General features: G+C 38.6%; 2 protein-coding genes across 2 annotated transcripts; both read right to left on the reverse strand.

Annotated features, from left to right (window-relative positions):
• Window positions 1-378: 378 nt before the first annotated feature.
• Window positions 379-4,662, reverse strand: LOC143884574 (uncharacterized). Its single transcript, XM_077388224.1, has 3 exons — window positions 4,520-4,662; window positions 2,203-2,631; window positions 379-931 (listed from the first exon to the last, which is right to left on the reverse strand). Exons 2-3 carry the CDS (start codon window positions 2,624-2,626, stop codon window positions 813-815), a joined length of 543 nt encoding a protein of 180 aa, XP_077244339.1. The 5' UTR covers window positions 2,627-2,631; window positions 4,520-4,662; the 3' UTR covers window positions 379-812.
• Window positions 4,663-19,244: 14,582 nt separating this feature from the next.
• Window positions 19,245-23,542, reverse strand: LOC143884583 (uncharacterized). Its single transcript, XM_077388235.1, has 3 exons — window positions 23,400-23,542; window positions 21,069-21,497; window positions 19,245-19,797 (listed from the first exon to the last, which is right to left on the reverse strand). Exons 2-3 carry the CDS (start codon window positions 21,490-21,492, stop codon window positions 19,679-19,681), a joined length of 543 nt encoding a protein of 180 aa, XP_077244350.1. The 5' UTR covers window positions 21,493-21,497; window positions 23,400-23,542; the 3' UTR covers window positions 19,245-19,678.
• Between the last annotated feature and the right edge of the window lie 455 nt (window positions 23,543-23,997).

The raw sequence follows: 23,997 nt of genomic DNA on the forward strand, positions 1-23,997 counted from the left end.
CCTTCCAAATGAATGGTTTGGATCACCCAACAATGTGGTCCCACCCTGTTTCTGCACTCAAGCGCAGATAAGCTTATCTAAGCTCGAGCAATTGATTCAGCCTCTGCCCTCGAGCAGCTTCAATCATTAGTTGGATTGTCCCTCTGCATTGATTCAACCTGCTTATCTGGAACGCTCTGTAGTATTTAAGTGTCCATATGGATTGACTTGAAACTAGAATGTTGGTTAATCGTCGTTTTCTAGGCAGTTGCTTGGATGGCTAGGATTATCACTTGCATGTGACTTTTAGGCTATTGTCATTTATATAAACAGAAATGGATCAACGACCCAGACTAACCAAAAGTGTATGTTTACTGAATGTAATTCACACAATTATGATTATTGAAACTGTTAAGATGCCGGTAGAAATTATTCAGATTATTGAAACTGTATGAGAGACACCATAAGAGTGGCCACTGTTATCCAGATTATTCATGGCCACGCCTGTTGTTGTGGAAATGCCGTTACCAAATTCCAAATTCTTACTAAATTAGAAATTAATTTCACTTCCGCCATCCACAATACACAACTTGGAATCTTCTATTATCAGCAGAGATTAAGAGGGAGCAGAATAATCACTTCCACAATGCCCCTCACTAATTGTGCAATTTGTGGAATTCTCTGTACCGACATTATCGAAGCCAAGATTTACACTGTTCAGCATCTCGGATCTAGGTAACTGTTCATCAACTAGGCGCAATATGGTTCCCCAGCTCGAACCATTTTCCCACCGAGAATCGTCCCCGTCAAAAAACTCCGAAACTAGGTCTTTGTTAGATGTTTCGATCAATAGCCCACCTCTTGTTGGACAACGACTCCTGTTCGTTACCATCTACAACCCAATGGTGGGAAAGGTTTGATTCAATTCTCAAAGTAGTTTCGCAAATCCCATCTGCAAATAAGATTAGATTAAAATATGCTTATTTACAAATTAGGAAACTGGATTCCAAAGATGCTTACTTAATACCAAGTGAATATTTTTAAAAGCTTAATGGTGGTTGGTATAGCCCATGTGAGTAGGTTAAAAAACAGTTTGCGGGTAGATGGAAGCTTGTTGTGGTTCGGTCGAGTTTCAGATTTCCCGTCTTGAATTAGCCGTGGCTCAAGCGTCGCTATGGGAGAGCAACTTGGATTAGGCTCAACCCAAATTGACAGGTTCCAGCTGATTTTGGCTTGGGTGGGTAAAAGACAACCCGATTGGGTTATGCCTAAGGTCTTGGACAACTCGATCCAACTACGTCCACCTAATTTTTTTTTACTGCGATTCTTAAAATCTTAAAGTCATCTGTTTATATTTTTTCAGTTTAAGCCGTAGGCGAATCCAAAACCAACCCTCCTCGATTTCAGAAATCAGGTCAGATTGGTTGGATTAGGGTTGGGAGATTTAGAGGCAGGTTGGGTTAAGATTGACCCTTCCAAACGTGAGGTTCAGAATAGGTAAGATTTGCATTGAGAAAATGCCCACCTTGGATAGGCTGAGTTAAGGTAATTGCCTTTATTTGATGATAGTAAAAGTAGATTTTGCAGGCAAATCCTCTTTCAGAAATCGTGTCGTGCTGGAGCGTAGGTGGTACATCAAAAGTTCCGCACTTGGTATGGTATTCGACCCAACAGCGGCCTCTTAAAAAAGTGGGCTGCCTTAGGATCAAATATCAAGGATGGTATCCGCCTGCATGTTACTTCATGCAGTCATGCTAGGGCACCATATAAAAACTCAAGTGAATCCAAAGAGCTGGTAATAAAACTTTTAAAGAAATGTACTAGGACCTAATGAACTCCTAATTAATGTTATTATTTACTAGAAAGATTAAATTCAAATAATCTTATCAATAAATAGAGACTAATGCACAGTGAATCCAAAGAGGTCCTAATATTCTTAGCATTAGCATTATTGTACATTTGTTTAAAAGTTTTATTAATTGAGTTTTTATATGGTGACCTAGCATGAAGTAACATGCAGGCGGTATCACCCAGGATATTTGATCCTAAGGCAGCCCACTTTCTTAAGAGGCCGCTGTTGGATCGAATACCAAGTGCAGAACTTTTGATGTACCGCCTATGCTACAACACCATATAATATCTCTTATAATTCAGATAATATTAAAAAATGAAGAAATCGATACTCCATCCACATATAAAGAGCAAAGAAGTTTAGACTCGTACCTCTTTTCCGAACATGAAATAACATGCGTAGTTCCTCGTCGAGATCGACATGCAACAGAAGGTTCTCTAGAGCCAATGGGTTGGTGGTATCGGTGGCAGTGGGCCCCATCATGAAAGAAATATCGGCCCCACCAACATCGACCTTAGCTGACACGGCTGAAGCAGAGTCTTCGGATGCCTCACCGCTCTTATCATTTCTGTTAACGGAAACTAAAGCTGATGAAGGCTTCAAAATGAAATTTGGAAGAAGATCTCCACTGTTAATCACTTCCTCTGGCCTCCTCACTTCTTCTCTCTTGGTTATCTCATGAATCGGATAATCCCATACGTTAATATCTAATACAACGGGAATCTTCGCCATCTTTTCAGCCTCCTTGCCAACATGGTCAGACTTCCGACGACATTCCCCTCCCATCTCCTCCATGAAAACTACAAAGAACATAGAGAGAACAAAGTAGCTAAGGAATTGGAGCCAAGTACAAAAAAGGTTGTGAATATATAAGGAGAGAGACTGCCAGTGTGGCTTAGCAGATTCTGCTACGTAGGATCTCACTCTAGGTTAAAATCCATCTTCTTAATTTTTACTTTTTAGCCCACTTTTAAGAGGCTACTGTTAGATCGAATACCAAGTGCGGAAATTTTGATGAACCACCTACGCTCTAGCACCATATAATATCTCTTATAATTCAGATTAGGGGTGCAAGTTTGGCCCTGTGAGCCCTGACCCGCCCTGAGCCCGAACAGGGTCAGGGTTGGAAAATCTGACCCTCAGGGTGGGTTTGGGTACATTTTTTTGGCCCTGACTCAGGGTCGGGTCGGGTCGGGTTTAGGGTTGATACCCCTGCCCGACCCGACCCCCTTTAAACTTTACCCCGACCCGACCCTGTTTACACTTTACCTGCGGCCCACCCTTGAGCCTTTCTGTTTTTCATTTCTCCATCTATTGGGTTTTGGTTATGTATTTATCACCAAAAATCATATATCAATTAGAATAATAGATTGTGTGGAAGTATTTTGATCTTTTACGATAAAACAGACCGAAAACATGTAAAATTGCCCGGCTAGGTCCGACCCAAGCAGGGCCAGCCCGGCCCGGCTAGGTCCAATCATGGTCGGCCCGGCCCAATTAGGGCCAATAAGGGCGGGCAAGGGTTGGGCTGAACCCTGTAGGGCGGGCATTGGGTTGAGTATTTTCGGCCCTGGCTCAGGGCCAAGGCTAAGGTAATGGCAGCTAGGGTTGGGCTAGGGTTTTACAAAACCAGACCCAACCCGACGCTGTTGCAGCCCTAATTCAGATAATATTAAAAAACAAAGAAATCGATAGTCCATCCACATATAAAGAGCAAAGAAGTTTAGACTCGTACCTCTTTTTCCTATATCACCCATTCCATTCAACATCTTAATCCTGTCAATTTACATACATATAAGCACAATGAAACAAGAAAAGCAACGGTATTTTCATTTCTTGTTTTGGTTACTTCTACCATTTCAGTTTTTCATTTCTTGTTTTGGTTACTTCTACATTTCAGTTTTACTCAAGCTCGTTTGTTAGAGCTTCAATTAACTAGTGGCCATTCAAGCATATCTGAATGTAATTAATTCTGAATTAAGGTAACTGTGTGGTGTGTGATGTTAAACAATTTAAGCTAAAGTCTGAATCTACACCGTGATGTGATGTGAAACTATTAGTGATGGGTTTCCTTTTCATAATTTAAAGGGAAATAATATGATTATACTTAATTTAGTAGGTTTGATACCATCATAAATTGAAGGTCTTTTCAGATAAAAATGGAACAAGGCTGGTTGGAATTACCTTTTTAAGTGCGTAAAAACAGATTTGCTAGGGACTTTCAGAGAACGGCATTTAGTGCCGCACTGTTACATGAGACAGCGGCCACCTCAGAAGATTTATATGAACAAGCCAAAATCTGCCGAAAAGTCAGCCAGCCGCGATGTCTCTTGTAACAGGCAGCCGCGATGTCGTCTTTGTTGTGATCTGTTTTTCTAACTTCACTTCTTCCCAAAATCTCATGAGGTAAGTTATTTGTTGTCTAACCCAATAGAAGTATTGTTGCCCCATGCTTAAATATGCAAATGATGATTCACGTGAAAAAGAAAGTTCCAATAAAAAGTAAAACGAAAGAATCAGAAGACAGACTTGAGAAAAACAGATTAAAAAACTGAATACACTCGGAAAAAAAAAAAACACACACACACACAATTTGAGAGAATAAAACCCAAATGGAAAATGGCCAGACTTAGTTGAATAGCTACCAAATCGATGAAAAATTCTAGAAAGGAAAGAATAAACCCTCACCTTCTTAAGATGACTCCGTCTCTTTTTCTTACTCATCTCTGCTATCTTGCCTCTCTTCTCTCTCAGCCCTATTGTGGAACAACAAGAGGAGGTGTCCTTTTATAATAATCCTAAGGGTAGTGATAACTCCACCCTGTTTTTTTCATTTTCACGATTTCTTCTTATTGGGTGGAGATATAATAATGAGGCTTTTGCAAAAAAAATCCTAATACTTTGCTTTATTTGGAAAAAGAATCTTCTAGATTGACAATTCGGTAACAGCTGGAGTCATGACGTTTGAATTACCTTTACGTGGATAGACAATACGTGGACTGCCAAAAATAACCTTGTAAAAGGACCAAAATATCCATGACATTCAATGATAAGTTCCCATTTAAGGACGATTTTCAAAGATCTTAGAAAATCGTTTAGGAGAAGAAGATATCGAGAAGGGTTAGTAAAGGGGAAGGCTAGCTGATTTTTTGCCTCTGAAGGGGAGGTGTGTTTAGGATGAACTCTATTTGGGGAGGTGTGTTCAGGAAAACTAAACGCCAAGTAGGATGGACGCTACATGGGGAGGTGTGTTTAGGAGAATAACTAGTAAGAGAGAGCTAATTTTTTTGCCTAAGTATTCTACTTAACACCTCTTTAGAAATAGAATCGTTTTGGGAGCGAACATGATCCAAACCATCCATTTGATTGCTTACAATGTAAATAGGTTGTGCCCCAAAAATCATTTCAATGGGATGATTGGAACCCTCCAATCTATAGATGTTTCCATAATATGCAGTTTCTCTTTAGTTTGGAGGGCTTGAATCATCCGATGGAAGGGCTAGGATCATCAGATGGAAATGAGATTTTGGGGTGTAGCCTATTTACGTCATGGCCCATCAAATGGATTGTTTGGATCATCCAATGGTGTGGCAGGCCGTACAATACTTCATTTTGTAAATTATGGGTGGGGTCAACAATGTTGGGCCCACCAATGGAGAGAGAATACAATATGGAAACATTGCTTGATGTGATTTAGAGAGAGAGATTTGAAGATATATTGAAGATGACCTTTATATCAAGAGAATGCAATCCAAAAGAGAATCAGGGAGCTTTATTCGGTATTAGAAAGTTATTATTCGGAAGTAAATATTAAAAAGTTAATTGAGTAAAGAGAGAATCGTTGGATTGTTGAGAAAGGGATGCCACCCCGATATTGTAGGAGACAATCCATAATAGCAATATGATTTTAAGGTGCCATAATAGGAGATTTGGTGTTTATGTTTTTTGCGTTAAATCTAAAGAAGATGCCACGTAGGATCAAACGCCAGATGGGGGGACTGTCCACGTGAACAGTGAAACTAATAGATTACTAGGGATGTCTCCTGCTTGTCTGCAGACATGGTATGCCAGGAACTCCCAACAAAATTCAACCAAAAAACACTGCGGGTAATTTTTTTGGTAGATAGATTTCTCAGGACAACCCCCACCATTGCTCTACATGGGTGACAACCAAACACCACTCACCACTACTTACGACTATTCTATGAGGTATCTACAAGGTAACCATAGGGCTTATCTCCTCCCTGTTGACTGCTTACACTGTTTACTCTACGAGGTAACTAGGTGCAACCAAAGTGACAACCTAGGTGGGACTTAGGGCACTCCGATGGATGTCCCGATTCAAAATAGATCACGAAAGCAGTTTGAAAATGATCCGACGTACTATTAAGAAACCTGAGACCGAGACATATAGATCCGATCCTAAATGGATCCATTGATAGCCCTACTTATGATTAAGTTATGTTTTGGCCAACCCATTAAATATATAGAAAACTAGTGGGACTCCCTGTGCGATGCACTGAAAGACTAAAGAAATATGTTTTAAAATGTATTTTTCCTAAAAGGATGCAATTTGGAAATGCAGTGTGCCTAAAACCCTAAGGAAAAAAGACTGACAATTTTTTAAAATTAAATGTTGAAATAAAAGCCGAAATTATATTTGACAATATTGAACTAAAATTTTAAAAAATGATATTTCCTCACTTCTCTCTTAACCCTAATGTGGAACAAGAGGAGGAGGTGTCGTTTTATAATAATCCTAAGGGTAGTGATATCTCCACCCCTTTTTTCATTTTCCATTGCCTATCATATACAACAAAAAGAACCTTTCAAAAATGGAAATGGGAGTTAACAATGAAATAAAATAAAGTTCTCATTTTTTTAGCATTGACGAAATATGCTTACAAAAGGTACTTCATATTGAGGGGATAAGAAATCATTTGTCTATAAAGAATCACATCAGATGTACAATGGTCTATCAAGAAATTTGAAGTAGATGAGTTGGACAGATATAAAGCTTGCATACTAGCCAAGCAAAATGTGCTCAAGAACAACTAATTTACATTAGACATTTTCACTGTATAGTCCAAAAGGCCTACAAACTAACCAACTATTTCCACTGCCTAATCGAGGGCAGCACTAGAAAGCAAAAAATCCTAAACAACTTTGGCTATTCTGTTACATAAAACCCAATAGCGATGCCAACAGGTTGTTAGAGAAAAAGGGACTTCGAAGATGTCATTCCTCAACATGTATAATCCAGAGCATGATAAAAACTTAATAAAAAATGAAATTCTACCCAAAAATCAGGATGAAAAAAAGTTACACTACTATTGCAAAATTAGCACCATTCAGAAGAACTCCATCACAACGACAAGAAAAGAGAGGAGATTGTGTACCTTATTTTGTGTTATGCTTCATCATTCATCATCCAGAATCTTTTTCTTATTATTGGAGAGTTTTCTAGATAGAATCTCCTGTTTAAGGGAGATCGTTGCGAGATTTAGTGGAGCCTTCATTGTGTTGAAAGAAACTGAAGAGTAGAAAGAGCAAATCGCCCAACCTTTACCTTTGGATCATTGTAGAATCGGAGAGGGCAAATCGATCTATTAACTGCCCGTCTTGGCAATCATTCTCCATCACGACAGGAACCCATCCATGTTGTCTTATTATATGAAAATGGTAAGTTCTTTCAAGCTCGGTATGTATAATTATGGTAGTGAGACGGCGGAATTGGAGAAGAATCGTCAATGGAAACGGTGAAGTCCAACAGATTTCCATATTAAGGGTGGGGAGATTGAGGTATGGAAAGGGCCATGTAGGATTTATACGCCAATTTCTCCGAAGGATGCTTGGAGAGAATTGGAAACGATTCGGCCTCAAGTTCACCTAATTAATTTTTATAAATGCTCTTTACATATTTTGATTTTCTGGTGAAAAATTATGAATGGGTTGTCATGTAGGAAAATAAGCTGGCATGTAGATTTGAGGGGGAAGGGGAGGCTTTCCACGTAGGCATGAACAGTGAAACCTACCTTCCTCCTAATAATATATATAGATTCTTATACATGGGTGGATCAAAATGTCCCTTCCCATCAAATCATGACTTGTAAAATTGTGGGAACCACCATATACATGGGCTTGTATGGTTGGGAATATCATTTTTAGTTTCATGGCATTCTGTAAAACATAGACACTGAGAATTTGAACAAACCAACATGATTCATTGATGTTTACTTTTCCTATTGTGGGTGCTTGACTGTTTTCTTCCGTATTGGAATATCACTTACTTCTCGGCTTTGTCTATTGTAGCATAGAACCCTTTTGAAGTGGTCGATTAATTTGCAGCAGGTGGGGGACGTAAGAAAAGCAGATGGATATTGAAATCCCAGTTCAGCCATAATATTTCAAGGTTGTTGATATCGGAACTATCATTTTTGATAATTGTACTAACTCATCTCATCGTTTATCGTTTAAACAGCTCTCAAAAGTTATTACGTTTAAATAGCTCTCAAAAGCAAAAAATCCTAAACAACTTTGGCTACTCTGTTACATAAAACCCAATAGCGATGCCAACAGGTTGTTAGAGAAAAAGGGACTTCGAAGATGTCATTCCTCAACATGTATAATCCAGAGCATGATAAAAAATAAATAAAAAAATGAAATTCTACCCAAAAATCATGATGAAAAATGGTGACACAACTATTGCAAAATTAGCACCATTCAGAAGAACTCCACCACAACAACAAGAAAAGAGAGGAGATTGTGTACCTTATTTTGCGTTACGCTTCATCATTCTTCATCCAGAATCTTTTTCTTATTATGGGAGAGTCTTCTAGATAGAATCTCCTGTTCAGAGCGTAATTCTGTGAAAAACCCCAAAGGATATATTTTTTTCCCGACATAGTGTTCTCGGAGTTCCGGTAATTCAAACAGAGATTGGAATATAGTCCCTAGACCATTTCTCAGAGCTCCGAGGACTGTCTCGGAGTTCCAAGCTCTGAGTTTCGAGAAGCCTATTTCAGCAGGTTTTTAAGTTTGTTTTAGTCTCATGGACTTCCAATTTTATACATAGTTGGGATTGTTATGAGGGTTCCAAAGTCTTGGAACACCACAAGGACAAACACTTAATCATTTAGTTCATTTAGGGGTGTGTGATCACTTCATTTATGCTTCTCAAAACCTAAACTAGGATTGGATCTTTACAATCTAACAAGACTTCAAAGAATGATCTTCACTTTGCATTGCTTCAAGTCTTCTTGGTTCTTGGATCTCCAATGACTTTGGCCTTCCGAATACGGTCCAATAAGAGCTTCTTGGACTTGATCCGAGCAACCTTGATATCACACTATTTATGATCTACAACTAAGACAAACAAACACATTAGTGAAATAAAATCACTTAAGTTTGGAATCATCAAAAGAAGATGGGAATGCCAAGGTGGGAATCATTGGGCTTACGGTCTCTCCCTTTTTTATGATGACAAGCACAAGAGATTTTCCAATAAAAGCGAACATATTTTTCTTACTCTAGATTTTTCTCCCCCTTTCTCATCAACAAAAAGATGGGTCAAAAATCAAAGGGATAAAATTTTTAATTTTAAGCACCTCATTTTTCAAGGAAAAAATCAAACATATAACTCCCCCTATTTAGAATACTAATACAACACAAGAGGAGATTTTAAAAACCATAATAGAATGATATTCAAATTTAAGTGCAAGCCCCTAATCTCAGATAAATATATGAGTAGAATCATGTGGGGGCTTTGGGAACCCAAGCTTTCTTGGTCCCACAACTATCCCTAATCATAGATGCACATAGGAATTGATAGTGACCATAAATTCTACAATAATGGCATCTAACATGAGGGTTAGATAAACTAGTCTTATCATAAAACACATGTTTAGGTCTATGACTAGCCTTCTTCATGATTATGTCAATGATTTTATCACCATTTAAAAATCCATGAAGACATAATCTTAAGCTTTCATTTTCATTATGAAGATGGGTTATTTGTTTTAAAAACTCATTATTCTCATCTTCATAACAATTGGAAGAGCTTGCCACATTTTGGAATTTGACTATTTGGCAAGTTTTCTCATCCAAACAACCCTTAAGGGTTGTAATCTCAAGTTTAAGATTTTTAATTTGCACTTGACCTTGAGATTTGGAAGAAGATGATTCATTTTTCAACATATCAAGCTCATTTTCTAATTTGGAAATAAATTTCTTAAGAGCTTTATTTTTTGAAATTTGGGAATGCAAAGTATTACGTAATTCATCATAAGACATGCTTCCACTATCACTACTAGATGAACTATGAGAAGGGTTTGAATTTACCTCATCTTTATGGGTGAGTGTCATGAAGCATAAATCATCTTTATTTGTTTCCCTTTCACTTGAGCTTTTGCTTGAAGCACTTGATGCATCCCAAGCGGCTACAATACCTTTGTTCTTCTTCCAATCGTTCTTATTTCCTTTGTACTTCGAGGATGATGACTTGGGAAGTGGACACTCTGATCTTTTGTGTCTCGTCTTCTTACAATTGTAGCATCTTATTCCAACCTCTAAGTCACTTTCTTTTTCTTTTTATCTTTCTTGTGCTTCTTTCTCCATAAGCTTCTGAATTTTCTCAACGCTTCCTCTTCATCACAATCCGCTTCACTTGAGGATGATGAGTCCGCCTTGGAGGCTTTGAGTGCTAGGGACCTACTATCTTTTTCTTTCTCTTTTGGCTTCTTCTCCTCTTGTCGGCTAGTGAGGAGCATCTCATGAGTGATAAGAGATCCTAAAATCTCCTCCAAAGTGAGCTTAGAGAGATCCTTTGATTCTTGTACGGCGGTAACCTTCGGATCCCAATGTGGAGGAAGTGACCTAAGCAACTTACCCACAAGCTCATCATTAGGATAAGATTTATCAAGATTAGCCAATTCATTTGTAATTTTAGAAAATCGGGTAAACATTTCGGATATGTTTTCATATAGATTCAATCTAAACATTTCATATTTGCTCTTTAACAAGTTTACTTTAGAATCCTTGACTTGAGATGTTCCCTCATAGGTAATGGCAAGGGTATCCCAAATAATCTTGGCGGAATAAAAAAGAGCTACCCTATTAAGCAATACAGCCCCAAGTCTTAAGAGTGTCATATCTACAAGGATGTTTATGCCATAACTCATAAGGAGTAGAGGTCAACTTAGAGTGTGGTACTCTATTCTGGATGTGATTTGCAGTTAAAGCTGCTTCTCCCCAATAGCTAGTAGGCATGCCAGCTGTCAATAACATAGAGTTTAACATTTCAGTTAACGTCATCTTCTTACGTTCAGCTATGCGATTAGATTGAGGTGAGTAAGGAGCAATAGTTTCAAGTATTATGCCCTGAGAGGCACAGAATTCCTTGAACTCTATCAAAGTGTATTCTCCGCCTCTATCACTCCTAAATCGCTTAATTTTCAAGTTCAATTGATTTTCAACACGATTCTTGAAAATTTTAAATTTATCAAAAGCTTCATCTTTCGATTTTAGGAGATAAATATGACAATATCTAGAAAAATCGTCTACAAAAGTGATTAAATACTTCCGACCACCTCGAGTAGTGAAACTTTTAAAGTCACAGAGGTCAGAATGTATTAACTCAAGAAGTTGTGTGCTCCTAGAAACCGAACGAAAATGTTTTCTAGTGATCTTGGTTTGTGCACACACTTCACATCTGTCAAATCTAATCGATGTATCTAAAGGTATATTATGAGTTTTAGCAAGTGTGACCATTTTCCTATAGTTCACATGTCCCAATCTAGTGTGTAACAACTTAGGATCAATCAAAGTGGACCTAACCTGAGTAACGGTTTCATTTGCTAAACTCAATCTATACATACCATCGATTAAGAAAGCACAACCAAAATAATAAGAGCTAACAATTAAAGTTACTCTATCACCTAAAAAAGATGAACACATGCCAGCATTGTCTAACAGACTAATAGAAATTAAATTCTTTTGAATAGCAGGACTACTTTAACATTTTTTAAAGTTAGTATTTTACCTGAAGAAAGGATCACGTTCGTAGTCCCAGGGTGAGTCACCTCTGCCTCAGCTCCACTAGCCACTGTAACGGTCTCTTTCATGCCAACGGCATCCGTAAGTAGTTTCTTCGAGTTGCAAACATGGCAGGTGGCCCCTGTATCTGACCACCAGTCTGAAGAAGTACTGGCCTTACCATTGCCTAACATGGCAACAAAACTTTTAGGCTCAGCACTGCCCACCATCATATGAGCTTCCTTTTTTGGTGTGTTAGATTTAGCCTTCTTAGGTTGTTTACACTCTGTAGCAAAGTGACCCCATTTCCCACAGTTGTGGCACTTGCCCTTCTTTTTCTGAAAGATAGTCTTTTTGGCCTCCAACTTGGGATGTTCACTTTTAGGTGACTTGGATTTTCGAGGAAATTTCTTGGGATATGTTACCATGTTAGCAGCAGACTGTTGCTGTCTAACCATCTCCAAGTTATTTTTGGCTCGATTCTCATCTTCGATTCGAATGAATCGTTTGAGATCATCCAGTCTCACTTGCACCTTTTTCTGATACATCTCGGTTTTGAAAGAGTGCCATGCAGATGGTAACTTGTATATGATTGCACCCACAAGAAACGAATCACAGATAACTATTTTCTCATTATGCAACTTAGATCTCAAATTCTCTAGATCAATAACTTGAGGAGTGATTTCCTTGTCTTCTATAAACTTGAAATCCATGAATTTGTCCACTAGATGGGTCTTGGACATTTCCTCCTCTTTCTTGAATTGAGCATCTAAGTTGTCCAAAATTGCTTTAGCAGTGTTATATTTACTATAAGTTTCTGCAAGACAGTCTGAAAGACAATTCAACAAGTAGTTTTTGCAGAAATCCTCATCTCTAAGCCATTGAGATTCATCAACGTCTTCATCCGTCTCAGCAAAGGTACTCAAAACGGTGTAAAACAATTCATATATTTTAGACCGAATTGAGTCTTTCGCTTCCAAGAGTTAAACTCAGATCCTCCTAAAGATTGAAGTTTGACCCTCTCAAACGGAAGAGAACTCTTTTGCATTGTAATTTTTAGATAATAGTAAAAATTAGAAAGAGTGCACCTGATTGGCGAAACGCAGTACCCAATCCAAGAAGAATCCGAGAATCAGATCCGAGAATCGAATCCAAAGAACCGGAGACAAGAAACCGTGAGAATCCGTGTAATCGGCGAACAAGAACCGGTGCGAGAACCGGTTGCCAAAACCGGTACGAAAAACCAGTTGCGAGAACGAACCCAATCTACTCCCAATAATCAACAATATGGAACCTCGAAGGATTCGGCCAAAAAAGATTGTCGTCCACCAAGAGGACCCAACAAGAGTTCGGCAATGAAATCGTGTAAGAGAACCCAATCAAAACTGAAACCACAAGATGATCAACAACCAAAGTGAGTCGAACCACCAAAGGCCACTTGTGAGATTTTAAGAGAGGCAGTACCCATGCCCAAAACCCAGTGAGAATTTACAGAAACCCCAAAGGAGTTACTTGCACCGACCCTGAAAGAGGGTTGCTTAAATCATGCCCAAATTGTATCTCGCTCAAGAACCACCAACCAAGTCGTGGTTGCAGCCAAAATATCTGTAAGTAACAAAGGGGGTTTTTGCTTTTCTTTTCAAAATCTCCTTCTTTGGCACTAATGGATGAGAGAGGGACATCCACCAAGTATTCCACCGACTTGATTTCACCACCGTTTCTAGCAGGGCTATCAACCGGTGGCTGAAATAGTCGTTTTTGACGAATAAGAATCCCACGCCCAAATCAATTCAATGATCCGATCAACTCTCGATAGAGTTGTCCTTGCTCTTGCCCTTGCCCTTGCCCTTGCTGCCCTCCAAGCAAATATGATGTGAATCAAAAGATTTCAAGAGATTTCAAAAACAGTAACATATGTCTTCTTTTTGGATCTTTGTAGATACGTAAGAGAAAGAGGCAGACTTCTTTATGGCGGAAGAAACCCACTTCATATAATAATGGAATAAAGCACGGCAAAAACTATTCTGTTGGTTCTTGTTGCTGGCGAGGAGCAAAACTCACACGCGTGAGAAATAAGGTGAAACCAGTGGCTTGTGAGAGAAGAATTTCAACGCCCAAACCGATTCTTGTATTGGTATAATCCCACGCCCAAATTAGTTGTTCACAATCTTTGCCTGTATTTCATGCTTTTCTCATTTGTGACCATAATACCCATGTATATGTTTTTACTCATTGAAAAGACCAAAATATCTTATACGACTATAGACAAAATTAACGTTGTAATAGGACCGAAATACCCATGGCATTCAATGATAAGTTCTAAATCAAGGGTGTGGTAATATCATTTCTATTTATATTAGCATTCTTGTACATGGGTGGAAAAAAGTGAACCCACCAAATTAAGGAGATTATAAATAGTTGTCCCCATGCTCTATATCTTTCCCACCCCAATCGCAATGCCAAAGCATCACGAATCAAATCCCGAATCACAACAGTGAGCTTTTCAAGTTTCCATGGTTCCCTACACTTGTTAGAGGCCCAAGCTAACACATTCAATGAGTAACCTTTAGTGATGAGAGGGCCCAAGTTGTGTTTCACATGCCATCTTAGTGCAAACAAGAGGGCCTTCGCTTCGGCTTCATTAGCATCACAAAAGACCATCGGACCCGAGAAGGACATCAATACAACACTGTTAGCATCTCGAATCAACCCTCCAATACCGGCTCTACCCGGAGTGCCGATAGAGCTTCCGTCAAAGTTTAGGTTAAACCAACCCACCAGAGGGGCCTTCTACTTGGGCATGATTTTCTCTCTTTTTTCCCTTTTCCATTATAAACAAGTGCCAATAATTTGTAAGAATTTCCCCTGCACCTTAAAATATGTCAAACTTCTCTCTTGTCCAAGCTTTTTCAATAAGCTTGATATCAAGAGAGTTTTGATACCATCTCCTCCTTTTATTCAAAAATCCTCTTGTTTCTCTCATTCCAAATGTTCCACATTAAAACATAAGGAATAAGCTTCCACATCGGTTGCTCCATGCAGAGTGGTGGTCATTTTGGTTGTTCTTCGAATTTCGTTCTTTCGTGTTTATTAAACACACCTACCGGGAGACAAGTAGGATTCTTCGTAATTTAAGAAAAATCTAGGTCTTTTGGAGACTTAATTTATATTATGTCAATTAGTTAAATTTTGTAGAATTGAGATACATCATAGAACTTCATTTGTTTTCAGTGACTTTGGGTGTCATTTTTCTTTTAATTAGTCTAGTGGACACTAGTTTTAGATTCGATTCTATTTGAGGCTCAACAAATAACAGTTGCAGATTGAGGAAGGTTAACCTTGCTTACATTTGTAGGTTAATTGATCACCAGAAGTTTATTTAGGCTATGGTGGGGGGAATGTCTACAAGTAACTCTGGCTTAAGCTATGTTTGTCAATTATGCATGACATTCTTGCATGATCTATTCTTTTCTACATCGTCTTCTGTGTTTTCTTTGTTTCCAATTGAGAGAGAAGGAAGAGATAAATACTCTGTATGTGAGGTGAGTATAATAAGAACCATTATCTGTATTGAGGAACATGCATGCTTGTTGTAAAGCTTTCTATTTTACACAAGTTGATTGTAGATAGTAGGTATTGAAATCCTTTTTTCAAAGGTGTTAAAATCTGATACCTTGTCAATCATGACAGCAATGAAACTCGTGGTAAAGCATCCCACTTCACCTATAAACTACTAGGTAACCGAGGTTGTACAAAAACTTCTTTTATATCTTGGGGACCATAAAAGCTTGTTATAAAGCTTGAAATTTTACTATAAGATGGCGTACGTTCTGAGATGGAACAAAACTTGTATTTTGCCATCTTTGATAGTTTGGAAGGCCAGTTCCTTTTTTAGCAGATGGTATAGAGGGAATGATTTTATATAGTAATGTGGAATAAAGTTTGGTGTTTTGGATATGTTCAGGACCATGAAAGCTTGGGATAAAGCTCAGTAGTTTATAAAAAAGATTATATTAGGTACTGATGTGGGACAAAAAACTTTTGTCTCTGGCCATCTTTATAACATAAAGCTTTTGGTAAGGTTTGCCTTTTGTTGGTATGTTGTAAGGCTTGGTATTAAGTTGTAAAGCTTGCTATTTCACACAAGCTGATTTTAAGTATGCAAGAAATTCTGCAAGGATTATGAAATGAATTGTAAATACCCAAAATACCCCCTCCCACTTAAATTTTCGTCCCCCCTTGATAAAGAGGGGTGTTTTTGTCTGTTAACACTTAACTCATGTTAGGGCTTTCTAATAAAGCGTATAAATAGATTGCTTTGTGGCTAAAACAAACCCTAAACAGTTGTGCAGCCCTAGAAGGAGAAATCAGAGAGAGAGAAGAACATTACCAAGGAGATCGCGATTTTTGGGTCGAAGCCGCGAACCAAGGTAAGACTTACGAACCATGAACGATTTGGAATATTAGAAACCCTAAAACAAGGGTTTGAAAAGAGAAAAGAAGCAAGAAATTCGATTTATATGAATTAGAAATAAGAATCCTTGGGTTGATCTTGAGTTTTCTTGGACCCGATTTTGAATTACAATTCCAACGAACTCAAAATCAATATATATGAATCTGAATTCAGAAATTAGAACTTTGGAGATTCGACGTTGAATCTTTGGTGATTTCTTTCTTAAATTATACATATGAATTCGGAGTGTGAAACAGGATTTAATGGATTCCTCTCACCGATACGAATCCATCGGATCCGACCTCGCGCGAATTGAACCCCAAACGAATGAGTTATGGCCGTTTTCAGTGAAAAAAACGGTGGAAAATCGCGTTTAGAAGAAATCTGGGTCCGCGCATGGGGCGGAAGTCCGAAAAAATAGCGGACGTCCGTGAGTACCAAGTTTGGCGACAGATGGATCATCGGATATCCGTAATTCTCGGACGTCCGTATTCCCGGAAGTCCGGCGCGACAATTTTTTCAAAACTTAGGAAATTCATAACTTATTCAAATGGGCTCTTATTTGTCACTTGTGTTCTGTTCAGATCACAGAAAAATATGTTCACTTGTGTTCTGTTCAGATCATAGACTTCTACCATTTCTCTTTTAATCAGGCTCGTTTGTTAGAGCTTCAATTAACTAGTTAGAATGAATGAAAGAATTTTAAGAGAGCAGCGAAAGGATCAACAAAATGGCTGGCAATTGTCTTTATATTATAATTATAAAAGGAAAGTGATATTTCCGAGATTTATATTGTGAATGTGCATTTTGATCGGTATTGGCAGAAGTACCACCCTAGATATTTGAACCAACAACAGCAGACTTTGTAAGGTGCTGCTGGAGGATCAAATATCAAGTGTGGTACTTCCGTCGTACTACCAATGCCAATCTACATACACATTTACCATATTATTTCTCGATTTTTCCACCCTCTTCATTTTCATGCATGCTTTCGGTTATGGAGAAACAAAAGGGGTGGAGATAGGATTTACACTCATGTAAGCTCGCTTAGAATGAAAAGTACTGGACAGTCATTCAAGCATATCTGCATGTAATTAATTCTGATGTAAGGTAACAGTGTGGTGTGTGGTGTGAAATCATTTAACCTAAAGTCTGAACCTATAGTGCTAAGTGATGCGAAACTATTAGTGATGGGTTTCATTTTCAAAATTTAGAGGGAAATAATATGATTATGATTAATTTAGTAGGTTGATTATCATCATAAATTGAAGGTCCTTTTAGATAAAAGTGGAACCAGGTTGGATCAAAATTATCTTTTTTAGTGTGTAAAAAGGGATTTGCTATGGACTTTCTGTTTGGAATTTGGATTGCAAGAAACATTTCTGATGATAAAATTCTCCTAAAAAAATTATTTTTGCCTCCATGGTCAAAACTGATATGTTTCCCCTTTTTCAGTATTAATCAGCCAAATGAAAAATAAGAAAAAACGAAAGAATCAGACCCAGTAGGAAGGAATAAAAGCCTATCTCAATTGGTAAATGGACAGACTTAGTTGAATTGATTGAATAAAACCTAATAGGAGAAAATGAAAATCCTCACCTTCTATCTGAATAAAACCCAATAGAAGAAAATGAAAATCCTCACCTTCTCAACATGAATCTCCATCTTTTTCTCTTCCTTTTATAAGGGTAGTGATATCTCCACCCCTTTATTTATTTTCGTGCTTTTTTCTTATGGGGTGGCGATATAATTTTGAGGTTTATCTAAAAGAAGTCTTACTCTGCTATATTTGGAAAAGAATCTTCTAGATTGACAATTCTGTAACTTCCGGATTAATATCATTTCTATTTTTGTACTCATTCAGTAAGAACAAAATATCCTTATACGTGGAAAGACGACCTTGGCATTCAATGTTAAGTGTGGGCTCGTGTGGTCATGGGACCTACCCAGGCAAAATAGTGGGCCCCACTATATTCATGGGCTTCAATGGAGTTGGTGGGACCCACGCTATAAGATCATTCGCATCATAGGTATTTTGGTCTTTCTATAAGGTAATTTTAATCTTTTCACATTTAAGGACAGTTTGGTCTTTTACAAGTCAAAAAGAAATCTACTATTTTTTATTTTTTTTTGCTGGGTAAGCTGGGGTTAGGCAAGAACCCCACCAGATATATTTTGGCCACAAATTAATGGCATGACCTGATTTGCAAACGCTTGCCTGGCGTGATTGAATCCCAGTTAAACTACGAAATGGACAGACTTTGTTGAATCTCTAATAAATCCCTGTCCTTTTTTATTTTTCATTCAGCATCTTGTTTTCTCTAATAAATCCCTGTCCTTTTTTATTTTTCATTCAGCATCTTGTTTTCTCCCACTCTCTCTTAGTCCGAATCTCAAACAAGAGAAGAAGTGGAGGTGCCCTCTTATTGTATTCTTATGGGACGTGATATTACCACTCCGCCCATTTTCGCTCTTTTAGTTATGGACAAACAATATGTGTGGAGATACGAGTGGAGCTGATTTTTTGTGTACATCCTATCTATGATAGGGCCTTCCAAATGAATGGTTTGGATCACCCAACAATGTGGTCCCACCCTGTTTCTGCACTCAAGCGCAGATAAGCTTATCTAAGCTCGAGCAATTGATTCAGCCTCTGCCCTCGAGCAGCTTCAATCATTAGTTGGATTGTCCCTCTGCATTGATTCAACCTGCTTATCTGGAACGCTCTGTAGTATTTAAGTGTCCATATGGATTGACTTGAAACTAGAATGTTGGTTAATCGTCGTTTTCTAGGCAGTTGCTTGGATGGCTAGGATTATCACTTGCATGTGACTTTTAGGCTATTGTCATTTATATAAACAGAAATGGATCAACGACCCAGACTAACCAAAAGTGTATGTTTACTGAATGTAATTCACACAATTATGATTATTGAAACTGTTAAGATGCCGGTAGAAATTATTCAGATTATTGAAACTGTATGAGAGACACCATAAGAGTGGCCACTGTTATCCAGATTATTCATGGCCACGCCTGTTGTTGTGGAAATGCCGTTACCAAATTCCAAATTCTTACTAAATTAGAAATTAATTTCACTTCCGCCATCCACAATACACAACTTGGAATCTTCTATTATCAGCAGAGATTAAGAGGGAGCAGAATAATCACTTCCACAATGCCCCTCACTAATTGTGCAATTTGTGGAATTCTCTGTACCGACATTATCGAAGCCAAGATTTACACTGTTCAGCATCTCGGATCTAGGTAACTGTTCATCAACTAGGCGCAATATGGTTCCCCAGCTCGAACCATTTTCCCACCGAGAATCGTCCCCGTCAAAAAACTCCGAAACTAGGTCTTTGTTAGATGTTTCGATCAATAGCCCACCTCTTGTTGGACAACGACTCCTGTTCGTTACCATCTACAACCCAATGGTGGGAAAGGTTTGATTCAATTCTCAAAGTAGTTTCGCAAATCCCATCTGCAAATAAGATTAGATTAAAATATGCTTATTTACAAATTAGGAAACTGGATTCCAAAGATGCTTACTTAATACCAAGTGAATATTTTTAAAAGCTTAATGGTGGTTGGTATAGCCCATGTGAGTAGGTTAAAAAACAGTTTGCGGGTAGATGGAAGCTTGTTGTGGTTCGGTCGAGTTTCAGATTTCCCGTCTTGAATTAGCCGTGGCTCAAGCGTCGCTATGGGAGAGCAACTTGGATTAGGCTCAACCCAAATTGACAGGTTCCAGCTGATTTTGGCTTGGGTGGGTAAAAGACAACCCGATTGGGTTATGCCTAAGGTCTTGGACAACTCGATCCAACTACGTCCACCTAATTTTTTTTTACTGCGATTCTTAAAATCTTAAAGTCATCTGTTTATATTTTTTCAGTTTAAGCCGTAGGCGAATCCAAAACCAACCCTCCTCGATTTCAGAAATCAGGTCAGATTGGTTGGATTAGGGTTGGGAGATTTAGAGGCAGGTTGGGTTAAGATTGACCCTTCCAAACGTGAGGTTCAGAATAGGTAAGATTTGCATTGAGAAAATGCCCACCTTGGATAGGCTGAGTTAAGGTAATTGCCTTTATTTGATGATAGTAAAAGTAGATTTTGCAGGCAAATCCTCTTTCAGAAATCGTGTCGTGCTGGAGCGTAGGTGGTACATCAAAAGTTCCGCACTTGGTATGGTATTCGACCCAACAGCGGCCTCTTAAAAAAGTGGGCTGCCTTAGGATCAAATATCAAGGATGGTATCCGCCTGCATGTTACTTCATGCAGTCATGCTAGGGCACCATATAAAAACTCAAGTGAATCCAAAGAGCTGGTAATAAAACTTTTAAAGAAATGTACTAGGACCTAATGAACTCCTAATTAATGTTATTATTTACTAGAAAGATTAAATTCAAATAATCTTATCAATAAATAGAGACTAATGCACAGTGAATCCAAAGAGGTCCTAATATTCTTAGCATTAGCATTATTGTACATTTGTTTAAAAGTTTTATTAATTGAGTTTTTATATGGTGACCTAGCATGAAGTAACATGCAGGCGGTATCACCCAGGATATTTGATCCTAAGGCAGCCCACTTTCTTAAGAGGCCGCTGTTGGATCGAATACCAAGTGCAGAACTTTTGATGTACCGCCTATGCTACAACACCATATAATATCTCTTATAATTCAGATAATATTAAAAAATGAAGAAATCGATACTCCATCCACATATAAAGAGCAAAGAAGTTTAGACTCGTACCTCTTTTCCGAACATGAAATAACATGCGTAGTTCCTCGTCGAGATCGACATGCAACAGAAGGTTCTCTAGAGCCAATGGGTTGGTGGTATCGGTGGCAGTGGGCCCCATCATGAAAGAAATATCGGCCCCACCAACATCGACCTTAGCTGACACGGCTGAAGCAGAGTCTTCGGATGCCTCACCGCTCTTATCATTTCTGTTAACGGAAACTAAAGCTGATGAAGGCTTCAAAATGAAATTTGGAAGAAGATCTCCACTGTTAATCACTTCCTCTGGCCTCCTCACTTCTTCTCTCTTGGTTATCTCATGAATCGGATAATCCCATACGTTAATATCTAATACAACGGGAATCTTCGCCATCTTTTCAGCCTCCTTGCCAACATGGTCAGACTTCCGACGACATTCCCCTCCCATCTCCTCCATGAAAACTACAAAGAACATAGAGAGAACAAAGTAGCTAAGGAATTGGAGCCAAGTACAAAAAAGGTTGTGAATATATAAGGAGAGAGACTGCCAGTGTGGCTTAGCAGATTCTGCTACGTAGGATCTCACTCTAGGTTAAAATCCATCTTCTTAATTTTTACTTTTTAGCCCACTTTTAAGAGGCTACTGTTAGATCGAATACCAAGTGCGGAAATTTTGATGAACCACCTACGCTCTAGCACCATATAATATCTCTTATAATTCAGATTAGGGGTGCAAGTTTGGCCCTGTGAGCCCTGACCCGCCCTGAGCCCGAACAGGGTCAGGGTTGGAAAATCTGACCCTCAGGGTGGGTTTGGGTACATTTTTTTGGCCCTGACTCAGGGTCGGGTCGGGTCGGGTTTAGGGTTGATACCCCTGCCCGACCCGACCCCCTTTAAACTTTACCCCGGCCCGCCTTGACCGACCCGACCCTGTTTACACTTTACCTGCGGCCCACCCTTGAGCCTTTCTGTTTTTCATTTCTCCATCTATTGGGTTTTGGTTATGTATTTATCACCAAAAATCATATATCAATTAGAATAATAGATTGTGTGGAAGTATTTTGATCTTTTACGATAAAACAGACCGAAAACATGTAAAATTGCCCGGCTAGGTCCGACCCAAGCAGGGCCAGCCCGGCCCGGCTAGGTCCAATCATGGTCGGCCCGGCCCAATTAGGGCCAATAAGGGCGGGCAAGGGTTGGGCTGAACCCTGTAGGGCGGGCATTGGGTTGAGTATTTTCGGCCCTGGCTCAGGGCCAAGGCTAAGGTAATGGCAGCTAGGGTTGGGCTAGGGTTTTACAAAACCAGACCCAACCCGACGCTGTTGCAGCCCTAATTCAGATAATATTAAAAAACAAAGAAATCGATAGTCCATCCACATATAAAGAGCAAAGAAGTTTAGACTCGTACCTCTTTTTCCTATATCACCCATTCCATTCAACATCTTAATCCTGTCAATTTACATACATATAAGCACAATGAAACAAGAAAAGCAACGGTATTTTCATTTCTTGTTTTGGTTACTTCTACCATTTCAGTTTTTCATTTCTTGTTTTGGTTACTTCTACATTTCAGTTTTACTCAAGCTCGTTTGTTAGAGCTTCAATTAACTAGTGGCCATTCAAGCATATCTGAATGTAATTAATTCTGAATTAAGGTAACCGTGTGGTGTGTGATGTTAAACAATTTAAGCTAAAGTCTGAATCTACACCGTGATGTGATGTGAAACTATTAGTGATGGGTTTCCTTTTCATAATTTAAAGGGAAATAATATGATTATACTTAATTTAGTAGGTTTGATACCATCATAAATTGAAGGTCTTTTCAGATAAAAATGGAACAAGGCTGGTTGGAATTACCTTTTTAAGTGCGTAAAAACAGATTTGCTAGGGACTTTCAGAGAACGGCATTTAGTGCCGCACTGTTACATGAGACAGCGGCCACCTCAGAAGATTTATATGAACAAGCCAAAATCTGCCGAAAAGTCAGCCAGCCGCGATGTCTCTTGTAACAGGCAGCCGCGATGTCGTCTTTGTTGTGATCTGTTTTTCTAACTTCACTTCTTCCCAAAATCTCATGAGGTAAGTTATTTGTTGTCTAACCCAATAGAAGTATTGTTGCCCCATGCTTAAATATGCAAATGATGATTCACGTGAAAAAGAAAGTTCCAATAAAAAGTAAAACGAAAGAATCAGAAGACAGACTTGAGAAAAACAGATTAAAAAACTGAATACACTCGGAAAAAAAAAAAACACACACACACACAATTTGAGAGAATAAAACCCAAATGGAAAATGGCCAGACTTAGTTGAATAGCTACCAAATCGATGAAAAATTCTAGAAAGGAAAGAATAAACCCTCACCTTCTTAAGATGACTCCGTCTCTTTTTCTTACTCATCTCTGCTATCTTGCCTCTCTTCTCTCTCAGCCCTATTGTGGAACAACAAGAGGAGGTGTCCTTTTATAATAATCCTAAGGGTAGTGATAACTCCACCCTGTTTTTTTCATTTTCACGATTTCTTCTTATTGGGTGGAGATATAATAATGAGGCTTTTGCAAAAAAAATCCTAATACTTTGCTTTATTTGGAAAAAGAATCTTCTAGATTGACAATTCGGTAACAGCTGGAGTCATGACGTTTGAATTACCTTTACGTGGATAGACAATACGTGGACTGCCAAAAATAACCTTGTAAAAGGACCAAAATATCCATGACATTCAATGATAAGTTCCCATTTAAGGATGTGGGAATATCCCGGACGATTTTCAAAGATCTTAGAAAATCGTTTAGGAGAAGAAGATATCGAGAAGGGTTAGTAAAGGGGAAGGCTAGCTGATTTTTTGCCTCTGAAGGGGAGGTGTGTTTAGGATGAACTCTATTTGGGGAGGTGTGTTCAGGAAAACTAAACGCCAAGTAGGATGGACGCTACATGGGGAGGTGTGTTTAGGAGAATAACTAGT

The sequence above is a fragment of the Tasmannia lanceolata genome, unplaced genomic scaffold (assembly GCF_043159265.1).
Source record: "Tasmannia lanceolata isolate RefF3 unplaced genomic scaffold, GAP_Taslan_0.1 ptg000002l, whole genome shotgun sequence".
Classification (NCBI taxonomy): Eukaryota; Viridiplantae; Streptophyta; class Magnoliopsida; order Canellales; family Winteraceae; genus Tasmannia; species Tasmannia lanceolata.